General features: G+C 43.5%; 1 protein-coding gene across 1 annotated transcript; it reads left to right on the top strand.

Moving 5' to 3' along the window:
• Positions 1-2,039: 2,039 nt before the first annotated feature.
• PGK1 (phosphoglycerate kinase 1) lies at positions 2,040-12,521 on the top strand (the record flags this gene model as incomplete). The annotated part of the gene is made up of 10 exons (XM_010078894.1): positions 2,040-2,090; positions 3,172-3,327; positions 3,444-3,588; positions 5,269-5,372; positions 6,124-6,243; positions 8,837-8,951; positions 9,133-9,312; positions 9,877-10,054; positions 10,294-10,392; positions 12,039-12,521. Coding segments are annotated over 10 exons (1,189 nt in total), but the record flags the coding sequence as incomplete, so codon positions are not given.
• Positions 12,522-15,724: the final 3,203 nt, after the last annotated feature.

The raw sequence follows: 15,724 nt of genomic DNA, 5'->3' as shown, positions 1-15,724 counted from the left end.
GATCGTCCCCAGGCTGCGGGGAAAACCCGCTTGTCTGCCGTATTCTTGTTCGGGAGCACCTCAAAAAAAAAGTTATACCCCAGTTCACTTCCCTTCCGGTAAATCCCAAAAATGGTGCAATAAACAAAATGAAAACGTGTCCCTGGCTCGCTGCCCAAATAAAGTAATCATTCTGCTTTTGGCAACAAGAGAGGAATGGCAGGTATTCAACATATTTTAGGATATAAAATGCTGAAATAGGAATTTTAGCTTATTTATAAAACATCAGGGCCCGCTGAAAGCCTGATGTTGGAATTGCTGCCAAACGCTGGGAGATAAGGGCACATCGCGATACATCCTGCTGGAAATGCTCTTACTGTGGGATTCTTTGTCCAAGGTCACCGCAGTGTGACTGCTGTGTGTCTGTTACCTTGCTCGGTGAGGAGGCGGCAGGTATAACAGCATTATAACTCATCTTCCCTGTAGTTTGCTCTTTTTATCTCATCTCTTTGTGACCTTATTTTGAAGTAGTTCCCTAGAAATTTGATTACCAGAAGCTAGCCCCTGTAATGAGTACTGGAGAAGCCAGCTCAGAATTTGCATGTGCTTCCTAAATCTGGTACAACAAAAGACCTTTTCATCTCTGTTTTTTGCTGTCTGACTGTTTTTTCCTTTGCTGAGTTGTGTTGCACTGGGAGAGGATGGGTTAGCCAGTCTCCCACAGTTAATGCGCGTATCTGGCTTTGCCATTCTGTGACGGGCTGAAAACCCTGCCAGTCTCTGTGTTTCCCGCCAGCATCTCATTTCCCTGAAAAGTGTCACCATGTGCTCTCGGTACTACTAAAATCAATACCTCTTTTTTTTCTTCTCGTATTCATCGTAATTTTGGCGCACTCATAACCTGCCTATCTTCAGGCCTAATGCTGAAGCTTCAGGGGGAGTGGGGAGGAGAAGGTGTTCGGGGGGAGCTCAGATTTCAGTTGTGTGCAGCAGGGAAGAGCTGGGCCTTTCTTTTGTAGCTCTGTCTCTATAAAGCAAACTATTCTTTTATTCTTATACCACGATAATGGTGCTTTTCTTTGCCATTTTTAGAATTAGTCCACTGTACTGTGGGGCTGCCAGTTCAATTTCTTTCTGCTCAGCTACTCCTGTTTTGCTGGCAGCTTTTGTCCTGTCCATCTGTTTCTTGTGCTGAGTGGGCTGCAAGAGAATTCAAGCAACTTCCTGAATTTTGTTTTTTAATATAGATACAGAGACGAAGGGTAAACTGTAACACCATATTTCACTTTCCTCATTCTGATGTGCTGTTACAGTCAGATCTTTCTTTTCCTTCTGTAGCTCTATGAGTAATTTCTGCCTTTGCTGTTACACAGCACAGCTTCCTGCTGCTGCTAGTCGGCACATGGGCCCAAGGTGTGCGAGTGAAATGGCTGATGAAGCTCCTCCCTTTCCTCCCTTACATCCCTTCATCTGGCACGAGTAGGGAAGTTACCTCTACATCCACCTCAGATCTTCCCTTGGGAACGTGATAAGCCACAGCACTGTGCTGCAGAGAGATTGGAGCTGCAGAGAATGGAAATGTGAAATTGTAGGCGGTAACTGGACAGCTTCCTTGAGCCTGCCAGTTGCGGTAGTACTCCTACCAAGTATTTTCGAGGCCTCGTTAGGGAACACAATGTCACTTTATTACTCGTTTCTTTCCCTTGGAAGCTCCTAGTCGTTGATCTGAGAGCATGTTGTTTGAAATTAAGAGGTTATGTCGAGCTTGTTCAATCTCAGCTTTATTTCCTTCAGCATCATTGCTGCTGCTGTCATGAGCATTAGGATGTATTGGTGGCATAGCTTAAGTAATTCTACTAGATGTTTGATTGTGTTCTATTATTACAAGCAGAAATGGCCAATAACACACCATTTTCAAAATGGATCTTGTGTACAAGGCAGAGCTAAAAATTGTATCTAATTGGAACATAGCTTTCCTAGACAGCGTCTTTACTCACAGGTTCCCTCGCTCTTTGTAAAAGATGTTTTCTGTGTATTTAATTTTACTTCTTTTTTTTTAGGGTTGACTTCAATGTTCCAATGAAGGATCACAAAATAACCAACAATCAAAGGTGAGCCATAATTTCCATCCCAGATGGAAGCCACAAAGTCTGTTTTCTCTCTGATTTTAGCCCAGTTCCATTAGCAGTACCTGGAATGCTACCATGATGAAGCTCTCATTGCTTGTACCAGAATACTAAAGGTGTCTCAGAGAAGGTCCAGCAATTGTTAACGAAAACCTCTGCAGCTGTTAGCAAATTATAGTAACCACACGGCTTCTTCTTGCTGTAGCTGCTGTGGAAAGCATATAGAAAAAGTCTCTTAATTGTACAGATCCTAAACTTAATTCTTTACATATACTTGCGGTGTTATAACCACTTCACAACCACATCCCTTTGTGTGTGAAAATTTGCTGTATTTGTTGGTAGTATCAAAGACTGTATCCTGGTTAGCCTGTGGTTGTGCTAACTTCTTGGCTTACGTTAGAATAATTGTTCTAGTGCAGCATCCAAAGACACAGGGTTTAGAAACAGTGGTATCAAACGTCTTGTCTGTTGCTTGCAGGCAGATGAAGGTTTGTTCACCACAATATGCTTGCTCCTCAACATCCCTCTCATTTCTTTATTGGTTCAGGATCACAAACTAAGCCAGTAAGCCCATTAATGTTCATGTGTGTCCTGGTATTTCCTAGCTACAAGCAATCACCAGAATTTAGATTACAAAATGCATTTTACTTCTGTGTCCTGCATCGTATGGAAGATAACAGTGAAAGATGTGAAAACACACTGGGACAGAGAATTTGATGCTTTCTGGACCATGCTTCAGGATTGTTGCAGTGCTGAGGAGAAGAGCAGGTTGAGTTAGCTCCACAGGCAAAGCTGCGCACTGTGGGGATGTGGTTAGTCTCCTTGCCATTTGTTCTAGCAAGGATAGGCTGCTAAAAAGCCCAGTGTCCCTTTTGGAGACTTACTGGTGGAGATGCCCTGCTGTCTTTTGATGAGAGGTAGGCTGAACTGTGTGAATGCCAGAGGGAGGATGGACTTCTTAACTATTTTTGAGGGACAACTCCCAGGGTTCCTGTGTAAGTGGTCGCTAAGTCTGCTTGCCTGCTCAGCTTGAATCCTTTCTCATTTGTTCTTTTTTCCATTACAGAATCAAGGCGGCTGTTCCTACCATCAAGCACTGCTTGGATCATGGAGCGAAGTCAGTGGTTTTGATGAGTCACCTGGGTCGCCCGGATGGTGTTCCCATGCCTGAAAAGTTCTCCTTGGCCCCAGTAGCTGTGGAGCTTAAAGCGCTCATGGGCAGGTGAAGTAGAAGAGCAGTCCAGCATGTCCCAGGCCCTCTCTGTCAGCAGACTTGGGTGCTTTCTTTTGAAAGGAAAAGTTGCTGGTGGGATGACAGTGTATATCATGCGTTTGCAGGGAGGTCTTATTCCTGAAGGACTGTGTTGGTCCTGAGGTGGAGAAGGCCTGTGCTAATCCTGCAGCTGGCTCCATCATCCTTCTGGAGAACCTCCGATTCCACGTAGAAGAAGAAGGGAAAGGCAAGGATGCTTCAGGGAACAAGGTGAAACTTCAAATCTAGCTTTAGTATATGTCTGCTCTGGTCTTACTACCTTGTTTGCTGCAGCTTGACAAGGAGCCAGCAGCCCAACTAAAATGCTTACGAATTTTCTCTCAGGAGGATGTTAGAGACTCTTAGTTCAGCGTGTCCCATCATTTGTACTATGCTGTGCAAAAGTTTGAGGCAAATACATTGAATTTCCAAGATGAAACAGCTTAAGTGAAAGGTTATAGATGACTCTGCTGAAGGTGGTGTAGCCTGTAAAAGGAGCAAAATAGGGCTCTGCAGGGATTGATTGCTGCTCATTAGACTTTATTTTGGGATGTTTAAAACAAAAAACAAGGTCTGTTGGAGATAGTTTGTTGCCACCGGGGCCGTAAGAATGATGCTTCTTTCTTGGTTTATCTGGCTAATGTTTTAATAAAATGTTTAAACATTCTGCAGCATAGGGATTATCAAACCCTTTTATAAGCCTGTCTGCTCTTAAGAGCAGTCATCTAGATCCAGGCTGCCTTGCACCTCTGACATTTTCTTGAAGGTCAGGAAGAGTGCTTGCTCCAGACAGCTGCTTTTCTTAGCGATGGTGACCCCGTTGACTTTACACAGGCCTTGGCTCTTTTCAGATTCAGTGCGTGGAGTGGAATGCTGACAGCGTGTGGTGCCCTTCATGGGCTGACACAGGACTCCTGTAGCTTAGAAAACCAGCCCAGAGAACCAGTGAGCCTGTGCAGATGGCAATGAGAAATGGAGAAAGTCTGGAATTATTCACCAGTAGAACTGTGTGCCGCGCTGAACCCATGTGCCATGTATTAGAGTACCTTCCTGCCATCGTCCCCGTGGTGTCACATCTGGGTCCTAGCAGAGGCCTCACTAGGGACGGTGAGCTGATAAAGCAGAAAGACACTTGGAGAGGTGACTGCTTGTCTGACAGTCTTTGAAAGCAAGTGGCTGTAAACTAGGTCTGAACAGTCACTTACTGCCAAGATAAGCTCTGCTGTCTTTTTCATGGTGGGAAAGAAGACTGAACTACACGAGCTGTCCTGTGAGGATTTGGTAGAATGCTGGAGGATGGAGAAAAAGTCTTTTAACAGGAATGCATCTGTTCTTGCCCACTACACGCTAAGCTTATCTGCAGCGTTCCAATGTTCGCAGCTTTCACTGTGGCCTTTTGTAGTGTGCAGGCTGTTTATAGGTTAGTCTTCGATGCAGTGGCTAAATCAATCCTTCAGGAGCTTGTCATTTTACCTCTGGCACTTGGAGACCAGTCTCTTTGTCAGTAAGCGAGCATGAGTTTTAGTCTCATCTCTGCACACCTTTTCTGCGTTACTGATGTTCACTGCTCAAAACCGGAAATTGTTGGAGAGAGACTGCAAGGTTGGTAGTGCTGCAGTTCGTTCTTGCTCTGTTGATGCACTAGAAAACAGAAGTGGGAACATCCTCAGGCCTGTAATAGCAGTCTCCAGGAGTTTAGCATGGAGTTTAAACCATTTAAACCTTTTTGTTGCTCCTGCTGGACTGGGAAAGAGCATATGAAATAGTGATCCACAGGATGAACTGATTCCTTTCTCCAGCTGACTTCCCTTTGCTTTGGGTTTACGAGTAAAATTGCTGACTTTGACTTTAGTTTCAGAATCAGCTCTGTGTACCTGAATAGCACAAACTTGTAATTCTTTCTCTTTTTAGATCAAGGCTGATCCTGCAAAAGTGGAGGCTTTCAGAGCCTCTCTTTCTAAACTGGGAGATGTCTACATCAACGATGCTTTTGGAACTGCCCACCGAGCTCACAGGTGTGTTCCATTTTCCTTCCAGAGGCAGAACTGCAGAACGATGTCTGCCTTGGAAACACATACAGCTTTGCCCCTTTTGAGTTTTAACTTCCTTTTGGGCTTATCCCATTATCATCCTGCTGTGTTTGTTCCTGAGTAATGGATTTAGTGGAGGCAGTGGTCAATAGAATCATTTAGGTTGCAAAAGACCTTTAAGATCATCAAGTCCAACCATTAACCAACCAGAAGTGTATGCTCTTTCAAATTTGCCTCTGGGAACAGGAAACAGCTGAATTCTAAAGGCTTTAATTGACTTTTTAGGCTTTCAAGATAAAAATTACTTGCTTAGGACTTGTATAAGTTGTCCTGCAATTACAGCAGACCTCTTTTCCACTAGATTAATAGCTCCATCTTGATTACTTGCAAACTCTGGTGGTCCTCTTTGATCCTGATTTTATAATCCAGTGCTATTGGAGGAAGACATCTCTGTCCTTGCTATGCTTATTTGGTCCCTCAATGTTTTAGATCTCTAGTAAACACTATAAGTGTCTTGCATATCAGTATGTCTGTGCAGAAACGATCTCGGAAAGTAAGCGTGTACAGCCGTCTTACCAAACTAGGAAAGTGAAAACCTTGTGCTTGTTTTCATGCAGGTGGTAGCTATTCTCATCGCTGCAGCTGACTACAGGATTGTCTTTATAATGCTGTGAGACACAGGGGTGTTTGGACCTGTACTGATGGAAAATTTTCCCTTTCCTGTTTTATTCTGCAGCTCCATGGTAGGTGTCAATCTGCCTCAAAAGGCTGCTGGCTTCCTGATGAAGAAGGAACTGGATTATTTTGCTAAGGCCCTAGAGAGTCCAGAGAGACCCTTCTTAGCAATTCTTGGAGGGTAAGACTCGAGAATATATCTACTCTGTATTTCTCTTTAACGTCTCTGTAAGAAATTAAACGTTATTTTGGCTTGTTTCCAACAAATGCTTTCCTTTTAACTGTACCTACAGTTCAGAGTTGTAGATAAGCCCTGAGATCTCTGTAAGATGTGCATTAGAGAGGAGCTAACGGACCATGCCTGCTCCTGTGATGATACTGTCGAGGTCTGCTCATCATGTCTCCTGACCTCTTACATTCCCCAAATTGAGATAGTCCACAGTAGTTTGTTGTACAGATGAACCAGAAGAGCTGTTAGATATACACGGTGGCCCTGAAACGTGGTCAGTGACCTTTCCTCCACGGTTCAGAGTACAAGCGTCCTGCAGGCTCAGCACTCTGTAAGTTGACACGAGCTGTCATTATCCAATGGTGACCTACTGTAGCTGGATGGGCCTCTGCTCTTCCGCAGCAGCTAGCGTGTAGAGAAAGTTGAAGGTGCAAAACCAAATGACTGCTTGCGTGCAGAAATAATTTCTCATTCGTGCTGATTTTTTGTCACCCAGTTTAGCACTGTAGTTCTATGACAGTGTTTCAGTTCATCAGGTGAATTAAAATATTTTGCTAAGTAACACAAAGCTTGGACACTAATGTTTCTGTGTTCTTGATATAAGTACGTGGCTTATTCCTGCTCTTTGCACCCATAAACGTGTTTAAGAAGCAGTATTCAGTTCTCACATAAAGTTTTAAACTTTTTCTGTGACCTTTGTTATACTGAGCAATGGTTTTTCTTCTTTTTATTAGTACCCTTCCAAGGTTTACAGCTGCAGGTGACCCATCAATAAGTGCTATACACTCCTCATTGCCTTTGATGGAAGTAGCAGGTATATCACCAAGGAAAAGTTGGTTAGTTTGTTCCCTGATCAGATGTTTGAGTTAGAGCAGCAGCTAGGTTGGCCGAAATTTTAAAGTATCAGGCCTATAGTAAAGTCTGTAAGTGTTGTAAATCCAGTGGGAACAAAATAACCTTTTTTAAGAGGTGCATAACAAGGGTGACCAGCTTATCTCAGTCTAGGAGCTTGATACTGAACTCATTGTGTGGCCGAGGACTGATGAATGCCAGCTGCATCTCAGTGAGTCACAGGAGGTGCTCAGAGCAGTTCAGAGACAGGAAATACCCTTATCTGTTTGAAAGCACCGCCCTTCTGCTGGTGGTGCAGCTGGTTCCTAGGTAGGATGGCAGATCGAGCAACTTGCCCAGTTGTATCAGAGGGAAGTCACACTTGGGAGCTGCATGTGGTCCAGCTGCGGGTTTGTTACTTCCTATATACAACAAAATTGGGCCCAGAATATGAACTGAGAACAACTGTACTAACAAGTAGAGTGGAAATGAAATGTGTTGGCAAAGAAAGACCACATGCAGGAAAATAATTCAGTGTCAGGAGCATGGTGGTACGTGCAAAGGAAAGAAACAAAAATCTAATTCACACCTTCCCCTTTCTGATTGTCTGGAGGTGCACGTGATAAGATGGGCCCTGCAGGGTTTTGCTGTGGCTCTGTCCCATCCCATCAACACTTCTTTACCGATTCAGCTCCCACTGGTGTAGCAACGTTAGTAACTTCACAGCTTAAACTGGGGTTGATGGCCGGTTCACACCAGAGCTCTCCATGGGCACTAAGTTTGGATTTGTAGAGGCAATACCTATTTCTTACGGTTAGGTCTGAAAGCATTTTATTAACAGAATTCATATCATTATCCCTGTTTCAGAGATGGGGAAACTAAAGCAAGAAGAGGAAATGGGCTTGTCTAGTGTCACCAAGCAGGCCATGGTCAAACTAACATTGCAATGCAAGTCTCCTGAGTGCTGGCCTAGGTTTAGCTCTGGGTTGTTTCCTAAGGTCTTCTTGAAGCTTTATTTTGGATAAACCCAAAAATTCTATATATGGCATTAAAGAGGGAAGATGGGAGACTTGTGCCTATTTACTGCCTCCTCTGCCATTCTGATATAAAGTAATTTTGGTGGTGGTGTTCTGTTGTAATTTGTATCTTGTGCCACAAGCAGTCATCTGCTTTTGGGCAGGGCAGTTGTGTATCATAGGTGACCCTAGTAGTTTGAGGCTGTCCTGGGCATGTGATGGGGTGCCGGACCTGGATGGGTTACAGGAGGTGGGCCTATGGGAGATGGTACAGAGGATCCAAGGTTGGAGAATGGTTGTGACCAGCAGTGTCCTGATCTCTGCTCTGCCTTGCTGGGCAGTTGGGGAAGTCAGGCTCTAAAGTGCCAAATGAGGTTTATATTTAAACAGGGAAAAAATGGAGGGATGAATAATGGTCTTGTGATTTGATGTTTAATGCTGGGCTGCTAAGTGGCCAAATTCCCTTTCTGCCCACTCCCAACACCTCCTTTGTTGGATCATTCTCTCAGAGTGGCCTTGACGTGCCACCATCGCAATATTGCCATTACGGAACAGCAGTTGATTAATTCTGCTTCGATCCAAGAAATCCTTGTGAGGCTTCATGCTGTTTTAGCTAAAGATTACTAGAGAGTAAGTTCTGTCTGAGGTGTTTTGGGCAGTGGCTACGTTATTCATTCTTTTTCCTTCTCTCTCTCCAGAGCCAAAGTTCAGGATAAGATCCAGCTGATCAGTAACATGCTGGATAAGGTCAATGAGATGATCATTGGTGGTGGAATGGCGTTCACCTTCCTCAAAGTGCTCAACAATATGGAGGTACGAAAGAGCACTTCTGTGGCTGCTGCTGGTTAAAGAGTATGGTCAGAATGTCCCGTGTGTATTCAAGAGTCTTTCCAGAATTCCTATCTGAGCAGTTTGGTTTGACTGCTGCTGTTCTCTTCTGTATTAAGCAGTAGCTAAACAAATGCCTCTTACTCTTCCCAAATAATTTCTCTAGATTGGCAACTCTCTGTTTGATGAAGAGGGATCAAAAATTGTCAAGGACCTGATGGCCAAGGCAGAGAAGAACGGTGTGAAGATTACTCTGCCTGTTGACTTCATCACTGCAGACAAATTTGATGAGCATGCGAAGACTGGGGAAGCCACAGTGGCTTTAGGCCTTCCTGCTGGCTGGATGGTAGGTTTTCATAGGCAAGGGACTAAAAGAAGTAACAGGCAGCAGTGGGGTGGGAAGGACACCTTTTAAAGGAGTAGAAAGAGTGACTGTGATCTTTTGCAAATGTTTCTGAAGGCAGTCAAGCTGCATAGAGTGTGTTGGTTTAATTAAATTGTAGCCGTGTGGTTTGTCCTGAATTTTTAAGTCTAAAGTAGCTTTTGTGAGATTTGGATTAAAACAGCAAAATTCTTCTAAAACCTTCCGATCTGAATGCAGTAGAAATCTCTTCTACTTGACTGGAATTTAAGTAGAGTTGGCAAAAGTTTCTAACCAAGGCTTCAGGCATCTGATGTTGATGTAAAAATGACTTATTGATACCAGGAAGATGAACACCACACCAGACTCTACCCTCCTGCAGCACCTGCTGGCAAATCTCTCTGTTCCTCAGTATTCAGTGCGTGCAGAGAAACTCTTGCTTCGTATCTGGGGGTGATGGGGAAGCTTCTGAGGATCCCAGCCAGGCATTGGTGATTTGAGATGAGGGTCAGCACTAAGTATATCTGTGGCTTCTCTTACTTGTCTTAGGGCTTGGACTGTGGCCCTGAAAGTGTGAAGAAGTTTGTTGAAGTTGTGGGAAGGGCCAAGCAAATTGTGTGGAATGGTCCAGTTGGTGTCTTTGAGTGGGACAAGTTTTCCAAAGGAACCAAAGCCTTGATGGACAAAGTGGTAGAAGTAACTGGAAAGGGCAGCATCACCATTATTGGTAAGTAGTTGTGTGTGTTTGTTCTTTTCTCTCTAAATGCAACAAGGGATTGCCAAGTACCATGTTAAGAATAATTGTCAGATTGTTTCTCATTCCTCATGTTTTCATCTTCTCCTTCAGCTTGGAGATACGAATGCTGAGTATTTGGGAGCAGGACCAGCCCATAGCAAGGCTATGGCCCTTAAGCTGAACAAAATGTGAATTTCTTGTGTGTCTCATTGATTTTGTTTGTACTACAGGTGGTGGAGATACAGCTACTTGCTGTGCAAAGTGGAACACTGAGGATAAAGTTAGCCATGTCAGCACAGGAGGTGGCGCCAGCCTGGAACTGCTAGAGGGTAACCGTTCTTCTGTCTTAACTTGTTTGAGCAAATGGGGTAGTTCTGGATGCTCCACCATGTGTTGATATTCAAGAAAGCACAACAATGGATTGAATGTGCTTTCTGTTCTACTGCGTGGCGTTGCATGTGGCTTTTGAGCAACGAGCTCCTCATTGCTCCTCTTTTGTAGTCCTCCTAGAGGAAGAGGGGAAGGAAAATGGAGTATTCTTGCAAACGGCCCTGTCTGCCACACCTAGAAAGCAAAAATGCTAGAATAGAAAATAAAACAGCCGTGAGAGCAGGTTCTCTTTTGTAGATGATCCCGTGAGATGTGCTAACCAGACTGTTTAAAATGCCCAGTTTCTGCTAGGGAAATCTGATCAGAATAGTCTCGAATTTTTGCCAGAAGTCTCCTTTTCAGTGCATTGTTTGAAATTCCCTGGTTTTAGGGAGCCCTCTAGTGATCACTTATGAACCTGCATGAGGGTACTTGGAATTCAAAATGGTGAAAATTTACAGGATTCTTCTAATGAGTTATATTGTACTCTAAATGAGTTTTCATTTCCTCCGGTAATTAGCTGTTTCCCAATATGTGTAAATTATCTAATGCTGTCAACTTCTCTGTAGAAGAGAAACTGCAATAAGCTGCATTGCAGCTGTTAGTTTCCAGCAGTTATATGCGAGACAGAGCTTTTGTTTCTGTTGCCTAGGGAGTGATGGTAAAGGGAAAGAATGCAGATGGCTAGAAAGAAACACTGCAACCAATTTATTCAAAAGGACAAACTTGCCTAAGTTTTGGCCCAAAATGTGGGTTTGTGTGTGTGATCTTTTAAACGTAACGGAAGTCTAGCTAATTAGAAAAGCTTCTGAAGATTAAAAAAAGAAAAAAAAAAACCAACAAAACCCCAGCAAACTAGCGAGTTGTGAACACTGTTAAAATTCAGTGCTGCCACACAGCTTGAGCATTAGAAGGTAGAATTTCTGAAAAAAAGCAAAACCAGAATTGTCCCTCTTCATTATTAAAGACTAAAAGGTAAAAATGCTTTAAAAACATTGCACTTCTATAATCTGGGCCCTCATACTCAAAGTTGAGCATATCCCTTGCTTCCATCGGTTGGAATGACACATGTAAATATCTAGACCTGGGTGTTTCAGTCCCAGTAAAAGACTTGAGACTTGTAGAAGGCTTCACACACTCCAAAATTCTATTTACACGCCACTAGGGATTGAAGAAAGTATGCAGCAACTCCCTGGATCCAATCAAAAATCTGTTTGCCATCAAACTTAATGGAAAAAGATCTTTGGTGTTTGGATCTGACCCTAGCAGAGACTCGGACAGAAATTTACCATTATTGTTAATTGAGAATTGATGACTGTGGTACGTCATCAAGAATCTGTCTGCTGACATATGAGTGCAGCTGTGCTCTGGATACTCGCTACAGCCCGAAAAGGTATTTACTGTGTGGAACAGTTTAAATGTAACCCATATGCCTTAAGAGCCACAGTTGTCAACAGGAGGGTATGTGGAGCCAAGCTCTTCTGTTTTTAACCTACAATATCTGATTTATTCATATGTTTACATGTTGCAATTGCAAGTGTAAAGCTTAGTTGTTTTGAGGGCAGAGGGGTTCTTAACTTTATTGGTATTTGTTAACTGCTAACAGGTAAGGTTCTCCCTGGTGTGGATGCCTTGAGCAACGTGTAGAGAGCAGAGTATCGTCCCACTTCCCGGTCCTGTGCACAGCCCCTGAGATTCAACACTTCAGCGCTTCTGTATTTCAACTCTGCGATAGGCAGATCACAGAATGTAAACCGAAACTGGACAGGGTTGGAGGAGAAGACAGCAGAGCTATTTTACGACTGCAGTTTACATGATGTGGATTTGTCCACTGTTACCCCACTTGAATTAACCTAGTGAGTTTAAACTGTTGTTGTGAATTTAGAGTGTATATATTTATATTTTGCCTTTTCAAAGAGATTAATCCCTGTTAGACATGTCTGTTTCTCAGAAAGGAGTGCACTGTTTAGCTTCAATGTTCTTAGCAGGTATTTTCATCACTTGACACGGTTCAGAAACAAGAGGGGACTCCAGTTTTTTGGAGGCTGATTGTAATAGCTGCTGAATAAACGTATTTAAAGTGCTCCCAGTTTGTATATGGTCCTTCTTTCATATTTTTAGAATCGTCTGTATTAAAATATCTTCTTCCTAGCATTAGGAGTCAGAAATATTTTTCCTTTTTTGCACTAATTATAATACTTGTAAATATCCTTTTGTTTTTGTCCAATGGATCTATAATAAGCACCTGGTCATCGTCAGAGTGAACTGTGGTAAGGAAGTAAATTGTTACAGATGTACTGTTAGGTTAAAACTTCCATGCCATCAAGTAATAAAGTAAGATGAAATTTTGAATGCACAAGTCTAGTAAAAAAAGTCCAAATTTAGAAGTACTTCTAATCTGGAGAATGACACTCACAGTAGGCAACTCGTATCTAATCTGAATACAGGGGAAACTTTGAAGACAAAGGCAGGTAAAAACTGAGTCACAGTGAAACAAATTGCAGTGTGCCTTTTCTCAAGTTTGTGGTCCTAAGAGCACTAAAACTAGCACAGTAAAACCACACAGCTGGACAATTAGGATTGTGTGTGTGGCTTAAACACGTTGCAGAATTGCGAGTATTGTCAGTGGAGGACCACCAACACAGTGCGAATGTATGAAGTTGGAATTTGCATTTTGACTGTCATGCATTGGCTCTTGTGCTAGCTGCAGGACCCAAATGTCAGCACAGGGTGGCTCTAAACCAAACCCAGGACTACTCCAAACTCAGATCGGCTTCTGAGCATCCAAAAGTGTGTTTTGCATTATGTTAGCAGTCACGGCTCTGTTCCTAAGAAATGTAAGAAGATGCAGCGCTCCAGCTGAATCGTTGGATCATAGAAAAGTGATGTAAAGCAGCAATTGTATGGTTTTATTCCTAGTGAATTCCCAGCAGTATTGTTAGGGTGCTTCCCAGGAGGTTTTGCATGGCCCGAATAGTATGAAGCAGCCAGGATGAACCATGGAGAGAATCTTTGAGGTAAGCAGTAAGCCACAACACAGAGCATGCTTTTAAGTTAATTTGTATGTATGTACATAATATTACCAAAACAAAATGAAAGCATGTGTTATAAACAGACACAGCCTATTTGCCAAATTTTACTCGGTCACAGTGGCATGCGAATTAAAACCCAATAACACTGAAGTGTGTATAAAACTGCATACGAAATATATGCTCATATTTTAAAGCTAAAAGTGGCAAAGAAAAGAAACTAGAAATAATGCAAATGACTGCAGTGCTGTGGCTTTCTCCTCCTCCTCCCCTCCTTTGTAAATCTCCCAAGCATTGTCTGATTACGCATGAATGATGCAGATTTTTGCTAGGATTGCTTTCTCGCTGTTGCTCATGTTTTCCAGGCAGGGGTGCAGACCTCCGACAGCTGCAGTAACGAGGCAAAGAAAGGAGTGAGCTTGTTGGCCACAAAAAGACTATGGATTCTGGAAATCCAGTACTACAAAAACAAACATTCCACCATGTTCTATAACAGATCATTCTTGTCTGTCTCTGGCAGACAAGGCATCATGACAGCACGGCCCATTTTACTGTCACTCTTACACCCCTGTGTTGCTGGATTCCCACGGAGCAATAACAGACTTTCCCTCCACAGCTCCTTGCTTGGTGTTTACAGTGAAAGGTTGGTGTGTGGCTGCTACCTCTGCTGGGTTTTTTCCCCTCTGCATCAAAAGCAACAAAACAAAGCTATTTGTAATAAAATACGACAAGGAATAGTCATGCTCCACGAACGCAGATATCTGCACTTAAACACCTGACTTTGGATGCTTGCTACTCACATCTCTAAAATGTCGTTTTGTTTCCATGTGGCTTTTTTAAACTAATGTAATGTTTGTGTGCTCAACATAGCAAACCTTGTACAGCAAGGCCAGAGAAATACACAGCTTTAGGGGCTGTACAGACAAATGGAACATCTCAACCCGAGATGGCAAGTGCTGTAGGCTTGATGACCAGCAGCTGATTACTTGAGTGACAGAGCTTCTAGATTTTTTTTAAGCTTTGCCTATTAATATTTTTAGCACCTGGCTATTGCAGTCATAAAATATTCTTAAGGTATCTAGAGGTTCCTTCTCTCACTCAATTTTACATCCTCTGCAGTCACACCAGTCTTCCTAGATTACTTTTGCATGTGTTCTTACAACTCTTCTAGACATGAATCTTTGACAGTTCTCCTTTTACCTTTTTACTGCTTTTGTTGGGAGTTTTTTGGGGCAAGGAATGTTGCTATTTAGGAACATTGTGGAAGACATTAGAAAACAAGGCTGTTGCAGAAAGCTCGTGATGTTATGAGGGTAATAGATTAAGCACATAAGTGGGCTGACACTAAGGGCCAGGTGAAATAAAAAGTGAAGAGCTTAAATCCTCATGGCTAAGATTATAAAAAATTTCAACATGAAAAGCTTTACATTGATTGTCAACAGAATAAGCTCCTCTTAAGCTGAAATACATAAACTCTCGTACGGGTGTCTCCCTGCATAATTTACAATCTACTGTTAACTGCAGGAGCTAGCAAAAGCATTTCCGTGTTGTAAAACATGTAATCAATGTTACTCAGTAGTAAAACTGGCAGTGACCCTGTAGCACTGGTGACTTGGTGGCCCCGTGCAGGGCCATCAGCCCTGATGCGTCAGAGTGATTCCGCAAACTAAGGCAAAACTACATTAATTCTATACAATCAGAGCAACACTGTATCAAGAGGGGGCTCAGGACATCCTTAAGGTTTGGAGGTCTGTCTGGCCAGGAGGCCACCTGTGGCAAGCATACCTTTACAACCGCTAAAACAATCAACACTTCTTCCTCTGGCTCTGGCTCTGCCCCTCCAAGGACCGGGGCCTCCTGTGGGCAGCGGCCATTTTGTGAGCGATGTCCTGATGCTGGGGAAGGCCTCCCCCTCTCTTGGACTGAAGGATGAACATCTCCATCCTCCTCTTTTTCTGTGCATTCCCCTTGACACCTGCCTCCTTGGTGTGCCTCACAGCCCAGACGGTGTTTCACGGAGCACTTTTGCCCCTTTATTCTCCAGGTGCCCGTTGGAGAGGAGCGGCCTCCATGGAGCATCCCCTCTCCTCCATCGGCCAAGATGTGAAACCTCACGGAGCCTGCGCAGGCAGCTCCCCCAGACCTCAGAGCACAAGGCAGCGAGGGTTGTTTTCCCGCTCAGCCCTGGGGCGGTGAGGCGGCGGCGGGGCGGCAGGACTCCACTTCCCGGCCGCCTTTGCTGGCGCAGCGGGGGATGCCGGGT

The sequence above is a fragment of the Pterocles gutturalis genome, unplaced genomic scaffold, assembly GCF_000699245.1.
Source record: "Pterocles gutturalis isolate BGI_N339 unplaced genomic scaffold, ASM69924v1 scaffold22603, whole genome shotgun sequence".
Taxonomy (NCBI): domain Eukaryota; kingdom Metazoa; phylum Chordata; class Aves; order Pterocliformes; family Pteroclidae; genus Pterocles; species Pterocles gutturalis.
The sequence above is the reverse complement of the archived record's forward strand: the minus strand, read 5'-3'. Positions and strand labels throughout refer to the sequence as shown.